Raw genomic sequence first — 26971 nt, forward strand, 5'->3', positions numbered from 1 at the left:
GCCTGGAGTAATAAAATCCTTTGTCTCTAACCTTTAACTTTCCTGTCTTCTGCCAGCATCTATCAATATATGAAACTATGGCAGGTGAACTTGCTAGTTTGCACATAGGGAAAATTTTGGACCCTTTCTAGCTTTTTTTTTTTTTTTTGTCTTTTTAGGGCCAAACCCATGGCATATGGAAGTTCCCAGGCTAGGCATCAAATCAGAGCTGCAGCTGCCAGCCTATACCATAGCCACAGGAATGCCAGCTCTGAGCCACATCTTCGACCTACACCACAGCTCATGGCAACGTCAGATCTTTAACCCACTCAGCCAGGGATAGAACCTGAGTCCTCATGGATACTAGGTGGGTTCGTTAACACTGAGCCATGATGGGAACTCCACCTTTCCAGTTCTTGACATCTCTACACATCTCTGCATCTCTACATGCTTGACTGTAAGTGCTTCCTCGGGAGCAGGAAGTGTGTCTGAATGGATTTTGCTTCCTTTGTGGGTGATACAAAGTAGTTGCTCTATAGGTGGTGGCTGCTACTAATGATGCTTTGGTCTAAAGAGCTTTGTTTTTTGTTTTGATTTTGTTGTTTTGTTTTAGAGTGGACTCTTTAAAGGGCTTTGGATGTAAGTACTCATATATAGTTACTGAATCCCACTTTGAAATAAATTGCCACGATTCTTCCTGTTATTAGGTACTGTGTATATCCCTTGGATTTTTATTAGAGGGTAAAGCCTCAGATCTGTGTTTTGTAGCACATTAAGATTCTCTGGGGGTTAAATATGTTAGATAGTTCACAGTGTGAATAAGCCCCAAAGATGACTGAGCAGAGACTAGGTTTTTCTGGGAGGTAGTATATTATGCTGCACTTAGGACAGGATAACAGTTTCTGCCATTAGCATCAAATATAGCCAGAGCAGACCAGTTCTCTGTGGAACCAGACTGATTTCAGACCAACCTGTCTGAACGTGAATGAAGGAATTAATCAGGACTCTGGTGCCTGAACTTTTAGGCACAAAAACTTTTCCCTTCTTCTAACCCTTTACAATGTGTAATACCAACCACGACTAGGCAAGCTTGCTGGCTGGGCCTGCTCATGGGAGGGAAATCCACCAGGCTGCAGCTTAAATCCGGGTTTGCAATGGGAGGCCTATCTAGCTATCCCTTTTTTCCTGGTTTAGAAAAAGATGGTAACTTTGCAGCATTTAAATAGAGGTGGTTTTCAAAGCTAGAGTCAGGGAATTTTCTTGGGGCAAAGTGGGTTAAGGACCCTGCCTTGTTATTGCAGCTTGGGCCACTACTGTGGCAATGGTTTGATCCTTGGCTTGGGAACCTCCACATGCCACACGGTGGGTAGAAAAAGAAGAAAAAGCCAGAGTGGGGGAAAATGAGCTTTCCTTAGTCTATGGCTGAATGGCTGTTAAAACCACTTCATCTCATTTATTTTATAGAGTGAAACAAAACAAGACAAAACTGGGGTAGAGAAGGGATAAATTGCTGAGACTGGCTATTGATTACCGACCTTAAATTGACCCTATTTCTATCTCATTAGACCGCTCATTTTTTTCTTGTCCCCTTGGCTTCTTCACTTCCTGCACACCCAGAGAACTGGAGTGCAGCGTTCTAATGCTTGGTCAGCATGATTCCTAAATTTTCTAGCAGGCTTGACTCACCAAGACCGCTCCAGTTTCTCTGTGTGTGTAAAGCAGTCCCACCCCAATCCAGACGAAGGAGGCAGAAAAGGAACCCTAAGGCTTGAGCGGGGGTAGGGTGGAGTAGGGAAAGGCGGGGCACCCCGAGACGTGCTCAAGTTTGTTCAGGGCGGGGCAGCCCAAGAGAGCCTCTCAGGCCGAGCCCCGCCTAGCATGGCGATTACACCATGATGGGAAGCGGGCGAAAGAAGGGAGTGGGCGAGGGGCTGGAGGTACGCCCCAGCGCCCCACTCATTTCTCTCTGAGCCAGGAGAGACACACGGTCTTCCAGAGACGCAAGCACTTGCTCAGGGCAGAAGTGGTATCGCTCAGCAGACTCCTTCCTCTACCGGGGATTGGCTCTGCAGGGCATGTAAGTCACAGCCAAGAAGGGGAGTTGGAGAGATGTACGTGACCTCGGGGAGCGCGGTCGCGCCCAGTCGCGCGCAGTCCCGCTCAGGCACGCGCCCGACGCCCCGCCCCGCCCATATTGAGCGCGCGCGGGGCCTCCACCCCATCCCCCCGCCCTCGCGGTCCCCTCCGGCAGCATCCGTCGTTCCCCGCCCCCTCGTCTCTGGGGCTGTCCTCTTCGCTGCCTGACCTGAGGTCCGGCAACGTCTGTCTTTCTGGCCCCCGCCGAGGGACCGAGGCGCCCTATCCCGGGGGCGGGGGTGCTCTTGGAGCACGTGGCTGTTTTAGAGCAGGTTGGAGTGGGCAGCAGGCGGCGCTGCGGGGACAGGCGCGGCGGGCAGCCCCAGGGGCAGCGGCAGGGTCCTGGCCGGTGGGGGGAGGACAGGGTTGCGGCAGGCGGAACGGTGTCTCCTTCACTTCGCCCTCCAGCCGAGGGAGCTGCAGCCCGACCCTGAAGGAGCCGAACGGTTTCTGCTGCGAGCGAACGGCAGGGGCGCCTCCCCCTCCCCCCAGGAGACCACCAGGTACCGCTGCCCCCGCCTCACTCTGACCCGGGGGCGTAGGCCTGGGCGGCCAAGCAGGATGTCTGAGCCGGACTCTGGGTCGGCCCTGGCTCCCTAAGATGGCCGCGCTGCCCCGCGGCCCCTCTCCCCTCTGTCCCAGACCCCCTTTCTGGCCCCTTGGTTTGCTTCTGACCCCTGCTGACCACACTTTATGTCCCTCCTTCAGATCACCTCATCCGACGGCTTCGCCATGGCGTCCTATGGACAGACCTGCCCACGGCGTAAGTAGAGGGGGATCTCTGCGGGACGGGGCGGCGGTGCCTGGACAGTCGAAGCCTGTCGAACGGAAAACTAGGGCTTCTTTTCCCGTATCTCTCCGAGGACTTGGAAATTTGTCCCTTTTGGTAGTTTCTCCATCGTCTGACTCCTCTAGTTCTGCGGAGGAGGGACTGAGTTGCTGGATTTCGAATAGGGGGACTAGGCCAGGGGAGTTGGTTCATGGTCGCATTCACCTTCAGCTTTTGGATGTGTCTTTAATGGACTCAGAGGAAAAAGTTACTGATACCGGATTTGGTTTTTGGAGGCTTGGATCGGTCACTTTTTTAGAGGAAGTAGTAATCTCCCTTGTGAGTGCACAAGGTCATTACATGTGCTCCTAAGGGCGTGGACGTGCTGTGTAGAATGAATGAGCTAGTGTAACGAGCTCAGATTGCTTGCCCTTAAGCCGCACAGCATTGGCCGAGGATATGTCTAAAGTGCCATCTGATATTTAGTTGATGTAGACACTTGAGTGAAACATAGATGGCTTTTTTTTAAGTTCCGTTAAGTTCCCCAGGTATTATTTACCTTTCTCTTCCCATTCCAGAATATTGGTTTTGGCCTCAGAGAGGATACTAAAGGATGTATTGGGGGAGGGGGTGAGGGACTTGTCTTAGTTTTTTTAATCTCATTTGGTTAAATCAGCCTATTCCAGTGACTTTTGGCAGGTATATTTGAATGTATAGTTATATATGTGTGTATGTGTTTGATTCTTTGTATATTTTGGAAGGAATTTCCCAAGTTTTTTGGCCACTTACTATAGTTATCTGTTTTAGAAATTAGTCTTTGGTGCTGATGTCTCCCTCATGGATCCTAGTAGACTATAGTTTTGTTGTAGCTCCTCGTGGTAATAAAAACAAGTTGGATTGCTTGGATTTAAAGATAGCAGTCTGTTCATAATCTAGTTCTTGAACAGACTGTGGGAGCACAGGGACATTAACATTGGAATGTTTCTTCCCACCAGCAATGTGTATTCCGCCATCATATGCTGACCTTGGCAAAGCTGCCAGAGATATTTTCAACAAAGGATTTGGTAAGAATTGCTTTAAAAATTTTAGATCTGAAGTGGAAAATGTGTGTTTGGATTGCTTAGGGAAATTATTGACTTTAAATTGTAAGTATTTTGCTGCATTCTCTTATTAGTTATATTTAAGATAAGATTTCTATTAAAATAGTACTGTAAAACAATCCAAATTCTATCCCAGTTTCATCTGTTTTTTTCAAACTTGAGTTACAGGAATTTACCTTTAAGAAGAAAAGCAATCATGCTTTCTTTTCTTTGAGATATAGTTTACGCCATGGTTGACTAGAATTGATGATTGTCTTGGATTGCTTTGATGGTGGTGACTCCTACTAAAGAGTTATGGGTTTTTTCGAATAAATTAGGACTCTCTTGAAGATTTTATTCCACACCTCACCCTCCCTGTCCTTTAGAATATTTCCCCAGTTATTTAGATTATTAATTGTTTAGATTATTAATCCCCGAAGGAGGTACCTCTTTGGGTTAAATGTTCTCAGTGCCTGTATTATAATAAATTATTGGCTATTCTGAGATTTAAGTTGAAGTGATTTTTCTAATCTGATATTTCGGTTTGAAAAGCATTTTTAAATAAATGCTTTGATAAAATTGTTTGACAGTTGGGGTTTTTTTTTGGGGGGGGGATTGCCAAATACACACCAATATATTAGGCAAAGCTTCATAGGGATGTTTCTGTCTATTCACAGAATTTTTCATTTAAGTATCATGTATCAATGCACATTTTTGTCTCCCTTTGAATATGTGAAATCTTTCTGGTTTTCTTTTTTTAGTGTATATAGTTGGCTGTTGTCATGCATCTTTTATACAAAAGAATCATTTTGTTCTCTTGAAGGTTTTGGGTTGGTGAAACTGGATGTGAAAACAAAGTCATGCAGTGGCGTGGTGAGTGTTAGGTATCTGATAAGTTCTGTTGAGCCTTTATATAATTTTTTTTTGGGGGGGGCTCACCCTTGGTAGATGGAAATTCCCAGGCTACGGGTTGAATTGGAGTTACAGCTGCTGGCCACAGCCACAGCAATGCCAGATCCAAGGCCTGTCTGAAACCTACACACAGCTCACGGAATGCCAGATCCTTAAACTACTGGCAAGGCCAAGGATTGAACCTGTGTCCTCATGGATACTAGTTGAGTTCATTACCGCTGGGCCACACGGAAATGCCTATTTTATCTTGAAGAAACAAAAGATGATTTCATTTTAAGGGCATTTTATCTTGATTTTATTTTCATTTTTGGATAGGATTTCTGGGTTTTGTGTGATCTTTTGTCATATTACTTACTTTGTATGTGCAAGGTACTCAGGAAAGACTGGTCATGTGGGATTCTGTTACTCAGTAAGATTGCAACCTGTTTTACTTTTTTGCAAGCCCTTTTGATGAGTTTGAAAAGCCTTAAGAGTTCTGCACATAAAATATTCACTAATTTATTCTTCCTTTTTTTTTTTAATGCCATCTGCAGCACATGGAAGTTCCCAGGCTATGGATTTAATCTGAGCTACAGCTGCACTCCACAGCCACAGCAACAAGGGATCCCCAACCCACTGAGGAGGCCAGGGAGCAAACCTGCCTCCTCGTGGATATTGGCTGGGTTTGTTTCTGATGTGCAGCAATGGGAGCTCCTTTTTTTTTTTTTTTTTTTTTTTTAACTAATTCGTAATTTGAGTGTAGTAATCATTTATACAATGATTATATTCTAACAGTCCTCCTTGGAGACATTTCCACCTGTATTTTGTGAATTTTTAGAGTCCTAAATTTGAGTATTTTTAAAAAACGTTTTTTTTCTGCAACATGTGGAAGTTCCTTGGCTAGGGGTTGAACTGGAGCTGAAGCTGCAGGCCTGCCCCACAGCTGCAGCAATGCCAGATCCAAGCTATATCTGTGACCTAACCCACAACTTGTGGAGTGCCAGATTCTTAACCCTCCAAGTGAGGCCAGAGATCGAACCTGCATACTCATGGACACTATGTCAGGTTCTTAATCTGCTGAGCCACAATAGGAACTCTAATAGTACTCCATATTTGAGAGGTTAATATTTTGATATTTGGATATCTTGATTCTGCCTGACTCCCTAAGAGTAAAGTAAAATTTATTTTGTGTAGTTTTTTTTCCTAAGGATTTTTTTTGTTTCATGTTGAGATTGTTGTAGGGATGGGGTGTAATGTGTGCATACTGGTTATTTTGATAAATTCTTGCTGTAAGTTGTTAACTCCCGTAATGCATATAACTGATATTTATTTAAATTAATTATTCTGTAGTTTCTTAATGCCTAGACTTGGATTTCTGGGGTTTTATATTGGTCACATCTGTCATTTGATTTCTTTGGTCTGAGTTTTCAGTGGTTGAGTGACTTACTTGCTCAGGATAACAGGTGTTTGTTTTGTGTTTCCTCTCTTAACCTATTGGCCTCTATAAACCACTTGCTGTATGTTTGCTGAAATACAAAAGGCCTTCTAAAAAAGTAGAAGACTCAATTCTTGTGTTTAAAAGGCTTGCTGGCTGGAGAGACACTTTAAATGACGGAACAGAACAGTATATCTAGTACTAGATTGTTCAATAAATCAGAGTCTTTATTGGAAAGGAAAGGCTTTTTGTGGCCAGGAATTTTATGAAATTAGGCTTAAGAACATGAAGAATGTATAGGAGTTTAATTAGATACAGCTTTAAAAAAATTTTTTTTTATATTTTTTTGCTTTTTAGGGCCACACTTCCAGTATATGGAAGTTCCCAGGCCAAGGGTGGAATCGGAGCTGTGGCTGCTGCTGGCCTACATCACAGCCACGTGGGATCCGAGCCATGTCTGCAACCTACACCACAGCGCTGGATCCTTAACCCACCGAGGCCAGGGTTCAAACCTGTGTCCAGATGGATCCTAGTTGGGTTCATTACTGTTGAGCCACGCTGGGAATCCCTAGTGTGTTTTTATTTATTTTTAATGTATGTAATTCAAAAGTGTGAAACTCATTTTGTAACGTGTACCTGGCCCCTAATATTCCCATCAATGCCTAGTTCTGCTATCTCACCTGAGCTGCAGAGATGTCCAGGCCACCCCAGCCAGAATGTAGAAGCCTAAATGTCTTGGCGATGGTGTGAAAAGAGTATAAGCTCCACTGGTGCTGTTATCTGGCCCAATTCTGGTTCCACATTACAGTGTGATCTTGTTGTTTTTGTGTCTCGAGCACTCCGTGGCATGTACTTGTATATAAACCCACTCAATCTATGGACTGATGGGTGGCAGTGGGCAGGGCCTCAATCATCAATCATGTCACTCAGGATTAGAAATAGCTGCTCATACACATTCTGCACTTCAAGTATCTATTAAAAGAACATGCTCCATATATTATAGTGTTTTAATAATGAATGCTTTTGTGTAGAGCATGTGAAAATGTGCAAAGCTTTCAGTGTCACTCCACTTTAATTCTCCAGAGATAGCTCAGTTGAGGTAATTGAGACCCAGAAGAATGTCTTCTTCACTGTTCTCATTTAATAATGAGTGGCAGAACTGGATGTCAGGACTCCTAATTTTATTTACTTTTATTTTTTATTTTTTTGCCTTTTCTAGGGCCGCTTCTGCGCCATATGGAGGTTCCCAGGCTAGGGGTCCAATCGGAGCTGCAGCCACTAGCCTACACCAGAGCCACAGCAATGCAGGATTCGAGCCTCGTCTGCGACCAACACCACAGCTCACGGCAACACTGGATCCCCAACCCACTGAGCAAGGCCACGGATTGAACCCGCAACCTCATGGCTCCTAGTCAGATTCATTAACCACTGCACCACGATGGGAACTCCAAGACTCCTAATTTTATATCCAGTGTTTTTTTTAGTATGGGCATTGAGTGCCAACCTTTGACTTGAAATTTCTGTTAATGAAAGCATCTAAAAGACCTAAGGAGTTGAATCTGTTTCACTGCAGAGAAATAGTTAAACAAATGTACTGTTTTCCTAAGTGAAGGGTGATTCGCCTTTTCTCCTGTTGATATAGTTTTTGATATAGATGTCACAATTTCAGGTGTAAATTTTCTTTATTAGTTCAGATCAGCCATCTTTAAATTTGGCTTTCCAGTGGCCAAAACCTATAAATATCAGTAGTAGTCAAATCAGAACCTTTAGAGGGCATTTTAGTATTTTATTTTGGAAGATTTCAGTTGCTTGCCAGTATTCGATCTTTGGAAGATTGGATTTCTGGATTATTTGCAGCAGATTTTAAATTTCATATAAGCCCTCTATATTTTGCCTCCCTTTTCAGTTAGTGTGCAGGATTGGCAAGTTATAAATATATATGCTTCCAACACATTATATAATGCACTTCAGTTGGTGACTGCATTTGATAATTTTTCTACTGATGCCATCTGTTATACAGAGTATAGTTTATATTATTCATGATATCAACCAGATGTAGAGTTAATCTCCTATGATTTCCCTCCCCCTATTTTTAAAAATACTTATTTTTTGGCCATGCCCATGGCTTGTGAAAGTTCCTGGGCCAGGGCTCAAACCTGCACCACAGCAGTGATCCAAGCCACTTCAGTGACAACACTAAATCTATAACATGGTACTATAAGAGAACTCAATTTTTTTTTAAAATGAGAATGTGAAAGGTGGTTAGAAAGGCATAAAACCTGGTGACTCTTTAGGAAAACAGAACATTGGGCTTACCAAATAATTTTTTATTTATTTTTATTTATTTATTTATTTGTCTTTTTAGGGCCGCACCTGAGGCATATGGAGGTTCCCAGGCTAGGGGTCCAATTGGAGCTATTGCTGCCGGCCTATACCACAGCCATAGCAATACAGGATCCAAGCCACGTCTGTGACCTACACCACAAATTACGGCAACGCCGGATCCTTAACCCACTGAGCAAGGCCAGGGGTTGAACCTGCAACCTTATGGTTCCTAGTTGGATTCTTTTGCACTGTGCCACGATGGAAACTCCCAAATAATTCTTAAAAAAATCTTCTTTGGGAGTTCCTGTTGTAGCTCAGTGGGTTAAGAACCTGAGGATGCAGGTTCTATCTCTGGCCTTGCTCAGTGTGTTAAATATCTGGTGTCGACTCAAGCTGCGGTTAAGGTTGAAGAGACGGCTTGGATCCCATGTGGTCATGGCTGTGGCGGTGGCTGGCAGCTGCAGCTTTGATTTGACCCCTAGCCTGGGAACTTCCATATGCCACAGGTGTAGCCCTAAAAAGCAAAACAAAACAAAACAAAACTTTCATGGCATACATTCTTTTAATGGGATGCTTTCCCTTTAAGAATTTTCAGAAACTATTTCATAGTAAATTATATCAATTATTATACACTGATTTTGATGAAGGGGGTCTGTGGTTAGTCATACTGACCTACTTAGTGTTTTACTCAGGTAGATTGGAAGCAGTACTGAAGCACCTGTTCCTTTTCTTCCCCTCACTGGGTTTGTTTTTTTATGGCTGCACCGGTAGCATATGGAATTTCCTGGTCGGGGGTGGAATTCGAGTTGGAGCAGGAGTTGCCAGCCACAGCATCAGAGTTGAGCCACATCTGCAACCTACACTGCAGGTTATGGCAACACTGAATCCTTAATCCACTGAGCGAGGCCAGGAATTGAACCCACATCCTTATGGATACTAGTTTGGTTCTTAACCCACTGAGCCACATTGGGAACTCCCCCCTCACTGGTTTTTGAATGCCAAATGAAATCATCTTAGCAGAAGTTTCCTTAAAAGCTGTATACTTTGTTGTTCAGTGACAATTTGTTGGAAATATCAGCAATAATAAGATGGCACTCAGTAACTTGCAGGCTAACTTGTCACTCTTGTATATTTGGTAGTAAAGGGTAGCAGTGTTTGGGAAGCTAGAAAAAGGATAGTGAAGTTGTTTGAGTAGGGATTTTTTTTGTATGTGTAAGTTAGTGGATTCTTCTAGGCTTAAGAGAAAGTTCATGATGTTATTTATTTTCTTGTTAGGAATTCTCAACATCTGGTTCATCTAATACAGACACTGGTAAAGTTACTGGGACCTTGGAGACCAAATATAAATGGTGTGAGTATGGTCTGACTTTCACAGAAAAGTGGAACACTGATAACACTCTGGGAACAGAAATCGCTATTGAAGACCAGGTAACATTCTGAAAGTGTGCTTTACTATTATTTATTTTTGTATTTCAAAGGGAAATAAAGCTGAAAATAAATTCTTTTTCTTTCCAAATAGATTTGTCAAGGTTTGAAACTGACATTTGATACCACCTTTTCACCAAACACAGGGTAAGCATGGACATTTTTATTTTTTAATTTAAAAAATTTTTTTTGGTCTTTTTCCTAAGGCCGCACTTTGCTCACCTGGAAGTTCCCAGGCTAGGGGTTGAATTGGAGCTGTAGCCGCTGGCCTACACCACAACTCACGGCAACACCGGGTTCTTTAACCAGCCGAGTGAGGCCAGGGATTGAACCCACATCCTCATAGGTACTAGCGGGTTCGTTACCACTGTGTCACAACAGGAACTCCATGGACATTTTTATCTGCTTTAAATTGAAAAGCATTCCTCTTCTGTATTTAGGAAAGGTGCGTATTTACTGTTTGATAGCTTATTGAACTTCAGCTGCCTTATGGCAGATTTCCGTTTCTGACTTTGGAGCATGAAGCATACAGTTGTTCGCTTGCCTTCAAATATTTGCCTTTTATCATTGTGGCACTAATTTGGGCAACTGACATGTGTACCATAGGCTTTTGTGACTGATAGCCAGTTCTGCAAAACAGTCTTCCTGTGGTGGTGGCAGCAGCTCCTTTGCCCCATGTGCCCTCAGTGTGTTCATTGAGCTTGATTTGATTATCCTGCTACCTCTTTTACAGGCAAACCTTGGAGATACTGTGGGTTTGGTTCCAGATCACTGCAATAAAGTGAATTTTGTAAAAAAGCGAGTTACACAGGTTTTTTGGTTTCCTAGTGTATGTAAAAGTTATGTTGACGTTATACTATTAAGTGTGAAATAACATTATGTTGGGCGAAAAAATGTACATGCTTTAATTTAAAAATACTTTATTTCTGGAGTTCCTTGGTGGCTCAGTGGGTTAAAGATCTAGTGTTGCCACTGCTGTGGTGTGGGTTTGTTCCTTGGCACGGAAACTTTTATATGCTGTGGGAGTGCCCCCTCCACCCCCAAAAAATCCAAAAACTGCTTCTGAAAAATGCCATCTATCAAGAGTTCCCCTTGTGGCTCAGTGGGTTAAGAACCTGAGTAGTATCCATGAGGATGCAGGTTTGATCCCTGTGGCTGTGATATAGGCCAGCATCTGTAGCTCCAATTCAGCCCCTTGCCTGGGAACTTCCATATGCTGCAGGTGCAGCCTTAAAAAAAAAAATGCCAGCTTCACCTGAGCCTTCACTGAGTCATAATAGAACATCAAAAGACCACTGACCACAAATAACTGTAACAGATATAATAATAGTTTTAAAAGTTTGAAATAATGTGAGAATTACCAAAATGTGACAGACGCAAAGTGAACAAATGCTGTTGGAAAAAACACCAGTAGGTTTGCTTGATGCAGGATTGCCACAAACCTTCAGTTTGTGAGGGGGAAATGGCCGTATATGCAAAAGCACAATACAGTGAACTGCGGTGAAACAGTGGGATGTGCCTGTACTCCCCAGTTATACTGTAGTTCATTTCAGTAGGTTTTGTGCCCTCTGTGCAGAAGTTAGGTATGTAAATCTTTCCCACTGGCATCACTTTTAAGTCGATTTGTTCTTTTTCCAGGAAGAAAAGTGGTAAAATCAAGTCTTCTTACAAGAGGGAGTGTGTAAACCTTGGTTGTGATGTTGACTTTGATTTTGCTGGACCTGCAATCCATGGTTCAGCTGTCTTTGGTTATGAGGGCTGGCTTGCTGGGTACCAGATGACCTTTGACAGTGCTAAATCAAAGCTGACAAGGAATAACTTTGCAGTGGGCTACAGGACTGGGGACTTCCAGCTACACACTAATGTGTGAGTATTTCTTTTGTGGCATATTATGATGTAGGACCTCAAAGTGATATTAATGTCTGATGTTATTTTCTGTGATTCTGGGTACAACCCAAAGGAGTTCTCTTAACATAAAAAGATCATCTTTGGGCATTTCTAGAGTGCCCCTCAGAGATGTATACGTGTTAGACTGAGACACATTAGTTTCAGTTTGGTGCTGAAAGAGTAGATGTTTATTTCACATGAGGCTTGATGTGCTTTGGGTTTTTAGAAGAGGCCAAGACATTACCAGACTCTACTAGTGCATGCATTTAAATTGATTGTGATGTGTGAGGTGCTCATTTGATAGGATTGCCTAAAAGGTATAGTTTTTATCTAACCCAAATTAAATGTATATGTGGAAAGGACTTAAAAAGATTTCTATCCCTTATAAAAATGATGCATTGGTAAACAACAGAAAAAGAAGAAAACCAGAATTTCTTATAATCCCACTAGATGTATAATCTTTAAAACTTCAGGAAGTTCCCCGGTTGTCTAGTGGCTAGATCTTGGTGCTTTCACTGTTGTAGCCCAGGTTCAGTCCCTGGTCTGGAAACTGAGATCCCACATTAAGCTGCTGCTTGCCACAGCCAAAAATCAAACAAAAATATTGAAAACATTTAAAGTTTTTAGTGACACTCTAGAGACCCATGTGAGCAATGGCCTCTATTTATTTTTTTTATTTTTATATTTTTATTTTTTCTATTATAGTTGATTTGCAATGGCTTCTGTTTAAATGCAAAGCTACAGTATCAACCTGTGCCTTAGATATTATTACTAGATATTGTCTAGTCTACATTGACTAATTTAAAATATCTTACAGCAATGATGGGACAGAATTTGGAGGATCAATTTATCAGAAAGTATGTGAAGATCTTGACACTTCAGTAAACCTTGCTTGGACATCAGGAACCAACTGCACTCGCTTTGGCATTGCAGCTAAATATCAGTTGGATCCCACTGCTTCCATTTCTGTGAGTACTACTGTGGGTTTTGGTTGTGAGAATTAATCGTTGAGTATATTGGATTCTTTTGAAAATATGAATTGTGATTCACACAGTTCCCAGTTGACACAGTTCTAATTGGGATTAGGACTTGGAGTGGCATTCTCCGTGGAGACAGTTTTAGAAGTTTGATACCCAGGTTACAAGAATTTGTTTAAAAATTCTTAAAAAAAAAAAAGCTAGTGAGTTAGTATAGGTAATAACTTTGAGCGCCAAGCCTATCCAACCCCATGGAAGCCAGTGAGCCCTGGGCACTTCTCATTCTTGTTGGAAAGAAATAGTACTTTGTTACTTTGTGTTTGTCTTTTTATGGTTTACAAAATATCTTCAGATTTGATGTGAGAGGCCAGTGGCACACATGCAGTTTTGCAGATGAAGAAACCAAAGCTTGGAGAGAGGAAGGACTTAGGCCACTGCTAGGGAGAAAAGGAAAGAGGGGTAGAGCCAGGACTGGACTGCATGTCTTTTGATTACCCTCCCATCTAAGTGACCAGGTAGCTCATCCTGCTTTGCCTGGGACTATCCCAGCTTTAGCACTGAATGTCCTGCATCCCAGGAACTCTTCTCTATTATGGGTTAGCTGGGTTGTGTGGCCACCCTGGTTCTGTCCTTGGCTCTTTCTGCTATTTCTTCCTTCGGTCGTAGTGAATTGGGGTAGGAGAGAGTGCCGTGTCTGAGGCTCTAGAGCAGCTGACTCCAGTTTCAAGCAGGTCACCATCTGTTCCTATTTGTCAGTTGCTTACAGGTCAGGTACTGTATGTACTGGAATGAGATAGTTTAACCTTCCATAAGAGTTATTTTAGTTACATAAAGTGATCTTTATTCCTGAGAACAATATATTTTGGTAATTTAGGAAGTTAGGTTTTAGCCCCTTGTTTTATTGGAAAACATAATTATAATCAGAGGGAATGAGAAGCACTCAGAATGCTTTTCCCATTGGCAAAGCAGTGATTCATTTATAAGATGCAGCTCTCACAGTTGAAAATGGAAAGGCTAAAATGGAAAGGCAGCTTGGGACCTTTGTGCCAGTGAGTGACTTCTGGGGATTAGTTTGGCAGTGTATCTCATGTGTCCCACCTAAGTAGTGCTGCCGTTGCCCCCGTCAGGCATTCGTTACCTGAAGCACTGCTTGATGCCCCATTTGTTTTATGGTCAACTTCTATTCTAAAATAGTAGGAACTTGTATCCAGTTGTCTGGGGCTCTTAATTTGTTGGGCACAAGATGGTTACTAGTGGGGCATTTCTTCTGCAAATAACTCACATGTCATGGGTGGCTCATGAAGACTTGGCTTTAGTGCCAAGTGAATACAAGTGCCTTTTATGTGACTTTTGCCTGTATAGACATAGCATTTCTCTCTCTGGATTGGTCTGTTTTGATCTTGCACATTACAAAAGAGTGTAGACATCAAATCATTTCCAAATCTGTTTTGATCCTAGAGGCTGTTGCTTTTTTACTAGCATAGCACTCAAAATGCTGCCCAACAGAGTTGCCTGACGAGGCAGCCTAGGCCTTGGAGATCTGGGTAATATGTGTGCATGAAGATCTGAGACTAAAATCCTAAAATAGTAGAATTATGCAGGAGGGCAGGGGTCTGGGTTAAATGATGCCCCATCAGAACCTTGTCTAAAGCATAGTCTAGTTACATACAGCCAGGACACAGGGATATATTAATGAGAGGCATGAGACTATGTATGAGGTCAAGGAGCTCTAGTCAGTCTGTTTCTTCAGAGAAAGTGCTTGTCTTTTGGTGATTTTCAACATTCTTGGTTTTAATTCTTGAGGCAGATCCCCGAAAGTAGTAATGTGTATATAATAGCCACAAATTTAAACTTCCCATGCTATACTTTGAGGCTGGTGTGTGTGTCATGTCAAATAAGTTAGTCAGCCTGATGGGCTTCCTTAGCCACATTCTGGTATGGTTTTGTTGTACTGGATTAGACTCACCAAGGACAATTTTAATGAGAGTGCTTAGGATTTTATACTATATGGACAGTTTTGGGTCTGTAGACACATCCCAAAAGATTGCAAGATTATGTGTTCTCCTGACAGTTTGAGTTCAGTGGATAAGAATTATGTGTCACCTGGTTTTTGCTTGGTTTAGTACAGTGTTAATTTTTTATTACCTCACATGTGAAAAAAATGAATGCCTCATAATTGCATGATAGGGAAACATGTAGGGGCTTTTGCCCTGCCATTCAAAAATTTTTCTTAACATTTGCTTTTTCATTTTATTTTAGGCAAAAGTCAACAACTCTAGTTTAATTGGAGTGGGCTACACTCAGACCCTGAGGCCTGGTAAGTATTCTTGATAAAATATTTTTCTGATAGTGTTTTCAAAATTAGTTTTCATTTTTTAGCTTCTTTTGCAAACCTTTCAAGGATGCAGAAAAATTGACAGAAGGGTACAGTGAACAACACATGTTTACCTTTTTTGCCATAAATTTGTATTCCTTTCTTCTTTTTTCTTTTTCTGTCTTTCTTTTTCTTTGTGCTTTTTAGGGCCATGCCTGCAGCATATAGAAGTTCCAGGCTAGGGGTCGAATCAGAGCTACAGCTGCCACCCTACGCCACAACCACAGCAACTCGGGCTTCTTAACCCAGTGAGTGGGGCCAGGAATTGAACCCAGATCCTCATGTATACTAGTCAGGTTTGTTATTGCTGAGCCACAATGGGAACTCTTGTTCCTTTCCCTTTTTTTATATGGGCTGTTTGGAAGTTGCAGCTACCATGCCATTTCCCTAATCTTGAACATGCTTTGTCTCAGAATTAAGAACATTGTCCTGTATAACCACAGTACTGTTAGCACCCTGATAAAGGTAACATTGATTCCATATTAACTTGATATCCATTCTCTACTTAACTTTCCTTGTAATTTTTATTTCTCCAGTCATAGATCAGTCATTGCTTTGGTTTTTTGGTCTTTGTAGTCTCATTTACTTTACATAGTTTTTTTTTCTTTTTAGGGTCATACCTGAGGCATATGGAGGTTCCCAGGCTAGGGGTTGAGACATCAGAGCTACAGCTGCCGGTCTACACCACAGCCACAGCAATGCAGGATCTGAGCCGAGTCTGTGACCTACACCACTGCTCACAGTAATGCCAGAACGTTAACTCACTGAGCAAAGCCAGGGATCGAATCCACAACCTCATGGTTGGTTACTAGTCGAATTCATCTCCTTTGTGCCACAACAGGAACTCCTTTACATAGTATTTTGAGCCTTGCTGTTTTCTAGGGCAGTACTTTTCAGATATCAGTGTGTGCATGAATCACCTTGGGAATCTTACTCTAATCACATAGGTATATGGTGAGGGGTTCTGTCTTTTTTTTTTTGGCTCCACTCAATGACAAATGGAAGTTCACAGGTCAGGGATTGAACCTGCACCACACCACCCACGGTGCCACAAGAGAATTCCAGGAGGGTTCTGTCTTTCTAATAAGCTCTTAGGTGATGCCAGTATGGCTGGTGCTTGAACCATTTGAATAGCCAGATTCTAAAGCACTTAGAACTTTTTCCCCAGACTTTTTGACTATTTTGAAACCTAAAGAAAAGAGTGGTACCACGAACACCCATATACCTTCCCAGTTACTAACATTTACTATGTTTATGTCTCTATGTATATGTAGTCTTTTTCTTTTCCCTCTACATATATCCTTATGAATTATTTAAATATGTTCTGCAGCACATGGACACATCAGCCTTAGTCCGGGGAGGAAGATGTTTTAAACTACATTATTACTACAGGGCTGTTTTTATAGCTAAGGAAATTAATAATTTAAAATAACACCTAATATATAGTCTGTATTTGGATTTCCCCGCTTGTCCTCAAAATGTCTCTTTATTGTAGTTTTTCCTTTTCAGGATCCAGTTATGATTGTCCTTTAGTCTGGATAATGTATTGAACATTATTGTCTTTTCTAAAGCTGTCTGAGCTTTATTATTAACATTTTAATGCTGTCACTTGATGGCTTTTCTTAGGATGGTGCCAACTGAATTCCCTCTTGTATCTCAGATACTCCCGAGTGCCCTCTGGTGGCTGGCACTAGTAGGTCATCTGACAGGCTGAGAAGTGACAGGCAGGCTGTGACATGATTATTTAAAAAGAAGATTGCAGACTCGTGAGGTTTCAGGCACATGATGGTTGTCTGCTTTTGTTTACAGGTGTGAAGCTGACACTGTCTGCTCTGGTAGATGGGAAGAGCATTAATGCTGGAGGCCACAAACTTGGGCTTGCCCTGGAGTTGGAGGCTTAATCCAGCTGAAAGAAACCTCTGGGAATGGATATCAGATTTGGCCTTAATATATTTCCAGTGTGACCAGCAGGCTTCCCCACCCCCACCCCCCCAAAAAGGTGATCAAAACAAAGGATGATCTAAACAAGAGCTGTATTTTAAATATTTAGACAGTTACTTGTTAGCTGGTTTCTAGTTGAATTGGTTATCTATCTAGTTATCAATGCTGCAGTCGTGCAGTCACCTATACATTATTTAAATGTATTTAACTGTTAAATGCGCTGCCCACCAATAATGAAATAGACCTTTATGAAAACTGTGCAGTTGGTGTGCATGTTTGTTTTTATGTTCCTTTTAACATTTAATATTGCCATTGAATGAGATGGATAAGTGGATATTTTAAGATGAGGTTAAAATTTTTTGTTAAATTCAACCATCATTAGAATTACTTTTGGTATCCCCAGACATAAATTATGAATAAAACAAGTATATATAATTAATGACTCCAAGTATTTGCAGAGTTAAAAACTTGTCACGTAGGGTCAAATCTTCCTGGTATCTAGCTAGTGCTTTATTTTCCAATGAGCATTTTGCTCTTTATAATGTCCTCTGTCCCAAGAGTAACTCAGTGATATTTTTAGACAATAAGATAAATGCATTTAATATCTTTATTTTATAAATTAATGCAAAATTGCATTGGCTCATTAAGTCCAGGAAAGGTTAGCATGTAAGTGACAAAAAGAGGGAAAGGAGGTGGTGCTAAAGTTTGTATACACACACCATATCCCTTCAAGCTGTTGCTATGGGAATGATCCAGGCCCTAGTTCTGTGGGATGGGACTAGGTGTAGGGCAGTGGACTTAGGTGTAGACAGTGTCAGTAATCAGAGTCTGCGAGAGGGAAATGTATGGGCCTCAGTGAGAGGTCATCACTTCTTTCCAGGCCGACACTGCAAAGCGTGGGCCTGAGTGTGTTACCAAAGCCAATGCCTTCAGATTATGTGGCCACTGGTCTTAATCTGGACTTTGGCTGAATGATAGAAATTAATAGGTGACTCTGGTTGGAAACACAGGAAAGAGGAATTTTAATGTGAAGATATAATTAGAAGAATGCAATCAAAGGTTAGAGAAGGGTTTTTTTTCCCAACAAATTCATAATTGTGATGCAGTGTGAAGTTTGAGAGGATAAGAAAATGTGTTTGACTCGTTACCCAAAAAGTGATACATGCTGAAAATTTCTAGGTTAAGAATCTGTTAAGAGATAAGAAACCCAAACAAGCTTTACACACAGGTGGGGTGAGGAACAGAAAGACCCCTTCTGATTTCACTGTCCTAAGGGACTGGCTTAGAATGGCCCATATGAATAAGACATGACTTAATGGCAGTAAGTTGGAATTTGAACCAATTTGAGTCAGGCAAGACCAATTGTTAGGTAAAAATAGGAAAAGGTGTCTGCAAACTAGGTGTGAAAGCATGTCTTGTGTTTTCAGGATACTTAAGAGTAAAATGGACCTGTTCACTCCTGTGCATCCTAATACCTTTTTTTTTTTTTTTTGCTCTTTAGGGCCACACCTGCAGCATATGGAAGTTCCCAGGCCAGGGGTCGGAATTGGAGCTACTGCTGGTCTGCACCACAGCCACAGCAACGTGCGACCTGAGCCCCGTCTGCAGCCTGCACTGTAGTTGACAACGCCAGATGCCCGACCCACTGAGCGAGGCCAGGGGTTGCACCCTCATGGATACTAGTTGGATTGTTTCTGCTGCTCCAAAACAGGAACTCCTAATGCTTTTATGAATGGGAGAAAGATAGGTTTGTAGTTAGGTCCATGAAGGTTGCCTTAAATGCAAGGTATATCCCAGGGCGCTGTCAGGTTATGAAAGTCGCCAGTTCTGGGCTCATAGGGCCTGTGTCAGGCTCCAGGTTCACGTCCACCACCCAGGCCTAACCAGATGGTGGCAAACACCTAATTGTATTCTAGGCTGATGCCATGGAAAGAACACTATATCTGAGCCTGATCATTTTGGTGTGGAGTTAAGATTTTCCCATGGATTGGGAAGGTTTAAATAAGTTAAACAGAGAGTGAAGCACCTGGCTCCCTCTCCATCTCAACACATAGATGTTGGTATTGGAAAACCTAACTTTCTCTTCATCTTCTGGGGATCTTGTTAAAAATTGCCTCCGACGTATTGGCTTGTCTACTTCACACCACTGGTCAGTGATCCCACTCTGGCTCTCACCTTCCATCAGGACTTCAGGGGAGGACAGGATAATATCTCTATACTTCACCCACTCTTGAGGTCCTTAGGTTTAAGTCAAGTGGCCTGATCTGTGGTGATGTAGACCAGAGCCTCTACTGCAGAGGTGAGGCCATGCTGAACTGACAATTATATGAAAATGGGCAAATGGCCAGCAAAATTGGCATACCCTACAAAAGTACATGGTGCAATGCCCCTTTCTTGCCATCAGATTCCAGATTGTTCTCTCCCTTAGTCCCAGCTGCACTGAACAAGAACTTCATTGACTTAGCCTCCTAGAAAGAGATGTAGGAGGGAGGATAAGGGACCTCTACCAAGCTTCTAGCGCTTAGATCTTCTGGAGTGGAGGCAAACCCAAGGAGCTCGGTCTGACCAGTTGCATGTGGGCAGGTCAAACTTTACATCCTGAAAGTCCATTCAGCTGGAAGCTTCTGTGGTCTGGCCATAGCTCTGGTGCTAGGTAATCCTCAGGAGAGTGCCCGGGAGGGGGTAGAGGTCTGTGGTGTCAAAAGTTCCCTTCTGCTGAAGGTGCAGTCAGTGTGGGCCTTCCCTCCCTACCCCATCTCAGCACTTAGGGAGGCTCAGAATTTCTCTTCCCAGACCTCACTTTATTGTCAGATTTAAAACTGCGATTCCCAGGGCCCCTCCCTTGAGGCCACTCCCTAGTGGCCAGCTCTAGATCTTGAAGGCTAAAGTAAGGCCGTCGCCCAGGGGCAGGAGGCTGATGTGGACCCGGGCATCTCTCAGGATGCGCTCATTCAGGTTTCGCACACACTGGACCACTTTGTCCTGCGGTTGAGGCTGCAACACCTCTCCATGGCACAAGACCTGTGGAGGGGTGGGGCATCAGGGGGCGGGGCCCGGGAGGTGCCAGCGCAGGAGGCAGGGACTGAGGACTCAGGTGAAAGCCTGGAAATACCTGGGAGTAGCAGTTGACGTGGTAGGGTTCTGGGGTATGGGGGCGGGGCGTAGGGAGGAGCCTAAGGAAAAGACCCAGCCCGATAGTCTTTACTCCAGGGCTGTCCCTTACATTGAGTACAGCGAGGACGCCCCCAGGTCGCAGCAGCTGAAGGCAGCGCTCATAGTAAGCGGTGCAGTTCTCCTTGTCTGCGTCCACCACGGCCACATCGAAGGTGCCAGCCTCGCCCGCGGCCAGGAGCTCGTCTTGCGGGAAGGAGAGGCAGATGCAGCTGAGTGCGCAGGCCGGCCCAGGCGCGGTGGCCATTCAGGACCGGCCTCGGAAGTGCCGGCCCTGCCTCCCTGCATGTGGCCGCGTACTAGGGGGCGGGGGTGCTGTCAGTGCCCAAGAAGCCTGCCCAGCGGACCCACTAGGAAAACGGCGCCAAGGCCCTTTCCGCTCCGTTCCTCACCCAGGGTTTCCAAGGCAGGCTTCAACCGAAGGTCGATCTTGTGCTCCTCCTCAGCCTGCGGAAGGGGCGGGGTCAGAGCCGGAGCTGGGGGTGCCGGGGCTCCAGTCGCCTGACCGGGACCTCAGGCATGGGGGACACTCACCTGCCTCCACAGGGGCCGCCCCAGCTCTGGGGGCCCCGCATCAACTTCGCAGGTCACCACGCGCCCGGCAGGCGGCAGCGCCAGGGCCAACGCTAGGGCTGAGTAGCCTGTGAAAGTGCCTGGGAACATGGACACCGACAGGTTCAGGCCAGAGTAGGAGGATGGCCCGGTGACTCCGGCCCCCAGTGACCCCGAATGAGCGCCCTACCCAGATCCAGCGCCTTCTTAGCCTTGATGAGGCGAGCCAGGTTGGCTAGGAGCTGGGCCTGCTCACAGGTCATCATGGAATCCCCCTGCGGCTGCTCCAAGGTCAGCTGCGTGGGAGAGGAGAGGGTCGCATAGCTCTGCCAGTTACCCAGCTCCACCCCAGGTTCAGAGCTTCCCCCCGCCCCGAGGGGGGTTGCAGGCGTGGCCCAGGGGCGTGCCCTCGCGGAACGCCCACTGAGAGCCGCCTGGGGAGCGGGAAAGCCCAGAGAGGGCCACCGCCCCGCCCAAGGTCACATAACCACGTGGGCCCAAATGGGCCCGCGGTGGGCGCCTGTTCCCGCCCCCTTGGCCCTGCTGACCAGCCGCAGACTCCGCAGCGCCGGGTGTTCCCGCAGGGAGCGGCTCAGCAGATACTGCCACAGGGGGCTGTCCTCAGGGGGCAGCAGTCGCTTCTCTTGCCGGGATCGCCGTGGAGGGAACCGTCTCCCTACCGGGTAGTGGGTGCTGGGATCAGGGACTGGGGCTCTTGGGCACCAGGGCTGACCCTCAGCCGCAGCCAGCCTCGCGGATTCATGGGCTCTGCTCCAGTGCCCGCCCGCCCGCGGGGGCTCTACTCCGGTGCCCGCCCAGGGGCTCTGCGGAGGGTGCCAAAGGCCCCGACATACTCACCGAGGAAGAGGCCGCTGGCAAAGGCGGCGCCCAGTGCGGCCGAACCCAAGGCCAGCGCGGCGGGCACAGAGAGCCGGGGCACCGGCTGGGTCATGGTGTAGGCTGGAGACGGCGGCGTCCTGTTCACCTGCGCTGAGGCTACTGGGACCTCCCTGGGACCCGCGGACCCTGGCGGCTCCACCCCGCCGGGGCAGTGACCTCGGAACTGCGGTCTCGAGTACCATCTGGCGGCAGCACTGCCTTACTGCAAGCCCCACCCAAGTGGATCCGTCGTCATCTGGTGGCCACGTTCGGAACTGCGCCCGGCGGGGAGGAAGCACTACATCAGGGGTTGCTTTCTTTCTCGGTCACCGGAGGTCTAGGGGCCTGAGTCAGGAAAGAAAAATGTGATGCTACTCTTGGTTATGGTTCTTCCTCATCGCTACCACTTTTGCTGAGAACCCCTTAGGGCATATTGGGTGGGTGAGTAGACCGTTGGTGTAACAGGATAGTAAAGGTACAAAGCGATAGAAATTAAAGGATCCCTGGGAAGGACTGAGAGAATCAGAGGAGGCCTCTTGGAGGAGGTTACCAAGGGTATCAGGCTGAAGGAGTGTAATTTTAGGAGGCATAACCAGAGGTGGGGTTCGGGAGCCCCGGGTAAGATCTGGTTGATTGAGCTCTGTGCCAATATCCTTAGTTAGAATCCTGCTCTTGGGAGCCAGCTAGACATAGGTGTGAGATCTTGGGCCCATCAGTCTCTCTGAGCCTCAGTTTCCTTTGTGTAAAACTGGGACCATTCTCTTACTGTTAATGGCACCAGATCCCATCCATGGCCTGGCACACAGTAAGTGCTCGAGAAATAGCAGCTGCTGTTATAATCATAGGTTGGAGTGAAGAAATCTTGGGGAGGAAAGTGACCGGAGGACAGGTGAGGCCCCTTTGCAGGGCTGTTGCGCAGGGCTGCCATCCAGTAAGCACTGATTGAACATCAACTGTGCCGAGTGGGGCTAAGAGAAAGGTGTTCCTGGCTTGTATTAGTGAAGCTGGGCTCAGAGACCGCAGGACACAGGGAAGTGGTGAGCAGCCCCAGCTTCAGAATTTGCTCTTCTGTACAGTGGGGTTCTTAGTAGTCCTAACCTCTGGGGGATGAAATGAGAAAATCCGGGTGAAGGATTTACACAGGGCCCGGCACTTAGTGAGCTATAATTATAAAAGGAGTCAAATTCCATCAGACAACTCTGCGGCTGTCCCCTGACACGAAGGGCCCTCCAGCCCTTCGGCAACCACACTGGGCAGACTGGAACTCCACCAGGGGCTTCCCAGGCGAGGCTCAGCCCCAGCAGGGCTCAGAGACAGCCTTGTTGCTGGGTTTGTTGAGGGACTGGCTTGGCTAAGCCTGAAGTCCCGGGCGAGCTGGGACTGATCCGAGCTTCGCGAGCCCTGGGCCAGGGTGAGCGGGGCGGTGGGGGGTGGGTGGCGAGGCCGCGCAGGGGCGGAAGGCGTGGCCTCCTATCAGACACAGGGGTGGGGCTGATCCTTTGACCAATCAGTCCACAGTCCCGGGCGGTATTCAGGGGAGGAGCCCGTGGTTTGCTGCTGGGTGGGTCTGGGTCCGCCCTCCCAGCTCCTCCCGTCTGCCTGTTGCCAAGCATGCGGCCAGCTTGGAAGAGAAGCGTTTTTCCTCTTACCTTTTGATTATCTACATCCTGCTTGGCCCTGTAAATGTTTCCCAACCTGACTATGAGTCTGATTCTGCAGGGTAAGGACTGAAGCCGCTGTCCTCTTCTCTTCCAGAGCTGTGCACACAGCAAGTGCTAAATAAATGTTCCCTGAATAGTGTGCTGGCGGTGCCTCGGGCTCTTGGCTGCCTGAGCTGCGGGTCTGGACAGTAAAAATAGTAACAATAAGGGACATTTTATTGAGCACCAGCCACTATACATCCAGCCTCCACGTGAAGCTGCGATATTATTCCCATTTTCCAACGGAACAAACCACAGCTCAGAGAGACCATTCCTCCATGCTTACTCCGCAGGTCCTGCTCTATGCTTTCTTAAGTCCTCTGGCCAGAGAGGGACATGCCTATAAGCTCTTCTGACCCAGAGGAAACCAGACTCCCACGTGCTTTCCTAGCACCTTTGCTGGGGCCCTTCCACCCCGGCACGGCTGGGGCTGCAAGCCTGTACTCTCTTTCCTGCCTGGGGGTCTGGGTTTGGGCAGACCCCCAGCTCACACCAGAGCCTCTCTCCGGAGCCTGGTTTCAGGCCTCAGCCTGTGGAGGTGGGCGGCAAGCAGGGAGGGGAGGCATGTCACCATATATCCCCGTCAGATTAAAAAACTAATTTGAAAAGATTAATGTATTCCATTCTTGTTACGCTGGCTCTGATACCTCTGGGCCCGCGGCTGCTCTGCCTCCTGATTATTGAATTTTTATGGCCTGGTAATTAATTGCAGATTCCCTGTTTTGTTCTATTTCTTTTTCTCTGACATTTTAATTTCAACAAAAAGCAGTGGTCTCCATGCAGGTTCTCTCTGGAGATCCTAATGGTCTATAAAACAGAATGACTTATAGACGTGGCACCCACTTCAGTTGGCGAGCGATTGTTTGAAACCTTGCTGATCACGCAAAATTTAATTTTTCCACCTCCCTCCCCCTGTTCTCTACTCATTTCTTGTCTCTTCTATTACAGCGCCAGTGTCTCAGCTCACAATGAAGGGAGCAAAGTGTCGCCTCTGAATCTGTTACAGAGGCTTTTCTTAGAAGGCCAGGGGGCTGAAGGCAAAGTAGGTTTTGATCCTTTTCCTTGGTGGTGGCCCCATGGTGGCAGTGGGAGCTGGGCCTCCCTAGAGGGCCACGTGGATGTGGGCTGCTGCCCCCAGGGGTGGGGAGGGGGGATCATTTCTGCCTCTCTCAGTTGCCCTTTGCCAAATGCAGCTGCCCCATTCAGGCACCAATACAGCTGAGGGCAGAGAGGATGGGTGCACTATGAGCCCTTAGGTCCATGCGGGTTCGATCCCTGGCCCCTGCTCAGTGGGTTGAGTATCTGATGTTACTGTGGCTATGGCATAAGCTGGCAGCTGCAGCTCTGATTCGACCCCTAGCCTGGAAACTTCCATATACCATAGGCGCGGCCCTAAAAAGAAAAACAAAAAACAAAACCCAAAAAACACCGTTTATTATCTCCTGGTTCTGTAGGTCAGGAGTATGGCCAAGCCTGGCCAATCAGGGTCTCACCAGGCAGAAGGTGAAGTGTCTGGGGCAGCAGCTCTGCTTGGGTTCCCCGTCCTCTTCTGAGCTCTCCAGTTATTGCCCAAATTTAGTTCCTTCTCATTGAGCCCCTCTGTCTGCAAGACTGCAAAGGCACTTTAGATACTTATGGTGCTTCAAAATGCTCTGCCTTCCTCCTCTGCTTCTAAGGGCTCATGTAGTTCCTGGGACCCCCCCCACCCCAGCTAAGCCAGGACAATCTCCCCATTTTAAGGCGAGCTGGTTAGTGACCTTAGTTCTATTGGCCAAGCCCCCTTTGCCATCCAGGACAATGAGCGTGGGAGGAACATTGGTGGTGGAGATCATGAGAGGATGGTCAGCCATAAGCCCCCGCCTCTCAAAAGGGTTGTAAGGTTTAAAATACCCCTGCCATGGAGTTCCTGCTGTGATGCAACGGGATTGGTGGTATCGCTGGAGCTCTGGGACACAGGTTCGATCCCTGGCCTGGCACAGTGCATTAGGGATCGGGTGTGGTTGCAGCTTCGGTGTAAGTTGCAGCTATGGCTAGGATCTGATCCCTGGCCTGGGAACTCCATACGTTGCAGGGTGGCCAAAAAAGAAAAAAAATTGCCTGGTTCCTATCCCGCTCCTTGTGAACCACAATGTTAGGTGTTTAACTGCAGAGGGTTCCCTGCTGCTAACCGAAAAGAGTGGGCAGTGGGAATGTTCATCACAGCCACCCTCTCAAGTAATTAGCATTGTCCCCATTTTCTAGGTGTGCAAACTGAGGTTCCCAGATGTCAGGTGGCAGAGCCAGGATGTGGACGTGTCCCTGTCTCAGCTTTACCACTGGGCCCGAGGCCAGAGCTCCTGTATCCCCTGGAAGTTCATTGAGTTCTTTTGCAAGGCCCCCACCTGTGCCAGCGATTTGTCTGTCACCCGACTTCTCTGATTGAATTCAGGTCTTTGCATTTGGGTGTCTCTGGGAGTCCCCAGTGGATGACTTAGGTGTGTGTTTCATGGTGTCACCTGCTCCTTTCTTCCCAATGAGATGGCTGTGGCACCACTATCATGGCCACTCGGGGGTGTCATTGCTTTTGCTAGACCCCTCAGCTGACTCTCAGGAGCCGTCACATGGTCAAGACTTTGTGGGGTCCTTTTGAGGAAGAGTAAACACAGCTTCCCAGCAGCTCCACCCTCTCCACCTTGAGACACTGGCCTCTGTTGTGAGAGCTTCCTTCCCCCCAAAAAGACAGACACATGTCCCAGACTCCCCTGCAGGCATGGACCTGGGGTCCACAATCCCACGCGCTGCTCGGGACTTGCATGCAAAAATGGCATGTGAGTCACTGCTTGGAGGGAGAGTGAGGCTCTGACACCAAGTGAGCAAACAAGGAGGTGCCTGTTCCTGCTGGGGTGGCTGTGGTGGGGACTGTGCCCAGAGGGCTTTTAACTAAAATAGTCCTTTGCTGTGGTTTGATGGGGATTCTAGCTGCTTAGTTCCTGGTTGTGGAGCATCCAAGCCTGAGTCTCTGGCCCTCCCAGAGTCTGCTGTTTGCAACAGAGTGGAATTTGCTGTTTGCACAACATGGATTCTGTTATTTGTAGGAAAGTAAAATCTGCTGTTTGCCACAAAGCAGCTTCTATGGTCTGCAGTTGGGAGTCCCACCTGGTACCTCCTATCTCCAGCACACAGTGCCATTCCCCTGTTTCTGCATTGCCAACAGGAGCTCAATATTGTTCAGGCAACAATGTACTGAACTCTCTGGGTGGAATGTGATCAGTCTCAGGCTTTTACAACCCTCTCTGTCCCTTTTTCATAACATCCAGGGATATTGTGCCAGGGAAAAGCGGGTACTTCTCAGGACATTTTTTTTTTTCTGTGATAGCAAGAAATCCCCCCTTCTTCCTTAGCCTTTTCTTACCTTGAACGTGGTTGTGTAAAGGTGAAATGTTTGGAACCGTGGCAGCCATCTTGTGGCCAT

General features: G+C 46.1%; 3 protein-coding genes across 4 annotated transcripts in view; 2 read left to right on the forward strand and 1 right to left on the reverse strand.

Moving 5' to 3' along the window:
- VDAC2 (voltage dependent anion channel 2) lies at positions 2318–17480 on the forward strand. 2 transcript variants are annotated; one of them, XM_021072175.1, is made up of 10 exons: positions 2318–2618; positions 2824–2878; positions 3880–3948; positions 4787–4836; positions 9890–10042; positions 10134–10186; positions 11678–11905; positions 12744–12894; positions 15163–15220; positions 17087–17480. In XM_021072175.1, exons 2-10 carry the CDS (start codon positions 2848–2850, stop codon positions 17176–17178), a joined length of 885 nt encoding a protein of 294 aa, XP_020927834.1. In that variant the 5' UTR covers positions 2318–2618; positions 2824–2847; the 3' UTR covers positions 17179–17480.
- Positions 18217–22024, reverse strand: COMTD1 (catechol-O-methyltransferase domain containing 1). The gene is made up of 7 exons (XM_021073150.1): positions 21800–22024; positions 21490–21617; positions 21132–21237; positions 20924–21042; positions 20782–20836; positions 20442–20575; positions 18217–20239 (listed from the first exon to the last, which is right to left on the reverse strand). The coding sequence occupies exons 1-7, from the start codon at positions 21891–21893 to the stop codon at positions 20087–20089; spliced, it is 789 nt and encodes a 262-aa protein (XP_020928809.1). The 5' UTR covers positions 21894–22024; the 3' UTR covers positions 18217–20086.
- LOC106507128 overlaps positions 24351–26971 on the forward strand; it is a 135044-nt gene continuing 132423 nt past the window's right edge. The window contains exon 1 of the mRNA XM_021073149.1: positions 24351–24562. The gene's annotated coding sequence lies outside the window, so the exon portion shown is untranslated. The remainder of the gene's footprint in view (positions 24563–26971) is intronic.

This window comes from Sus scrofa, chromosome 14 (assembly GCF_000003025.6).
Source record: "Sus scrofa isolate TJ Tabasco breed Duroc chromosome 14, Sscrofa11.1, whole genome shotgun sequence".
Taxonomy (NCBI): Eukaryota; Metazoa; Chordata; class Mammalia; order Artiodactyla; family Suidae; genus Sus; species Sus scrofa.

What these genes read in the sequence shown, in the direction of transcription:
- VDAC2 (XM_021072175.1), top strand. Translation starts at nt 2,848, where the DNA reads ATGGCGTCCTATGGACAGACCTGCCCACGGC. An exon ending in ATCCCACTGCTTCCATTTCT is followed by an intron (nt 12,895 to 15,162) that starts GTGAGTACTACT and finishes ATTTTATTTTAG; the next exon opens with GCAAAAGTCAACAACTCTAG. An exon ending in CACTCAGACCCTGAGGCCTG is followed by an intron (nt 15,221 to 17,086) that starts GTAAGTATTCTT and finishes TTTTGTTTACAG; the next exon opens with GTGTGAAGCTGACACTGTCT.
- COMTD1 (XM_021073150.1), bottom strand. Translation starts at nt 21,893, where the DNA reads ATGACCCAGCCGGTGCCCCGGCTCTCTGTGCCCGCCGCGCTGGCCTTG. An exon ending in TGCCAGCGGCCTCTTCCTCG is followed by an intron (nt 21,618 to 21,799) that starts GTGAGTATGTCG and finishes ACTACCCGGTAG; the next exon opens with GGAGACGGTTCCCTCCACGG. An exon ending in TAAGAAGGCGCTGGATCTGG is followed by an intron (nt 21,043 to 21,131) that starts GTAGGGCGCTCA and finishes CCATGTTCCCAG; the next exon opens with GCACTTTCACAGGCTACTCA.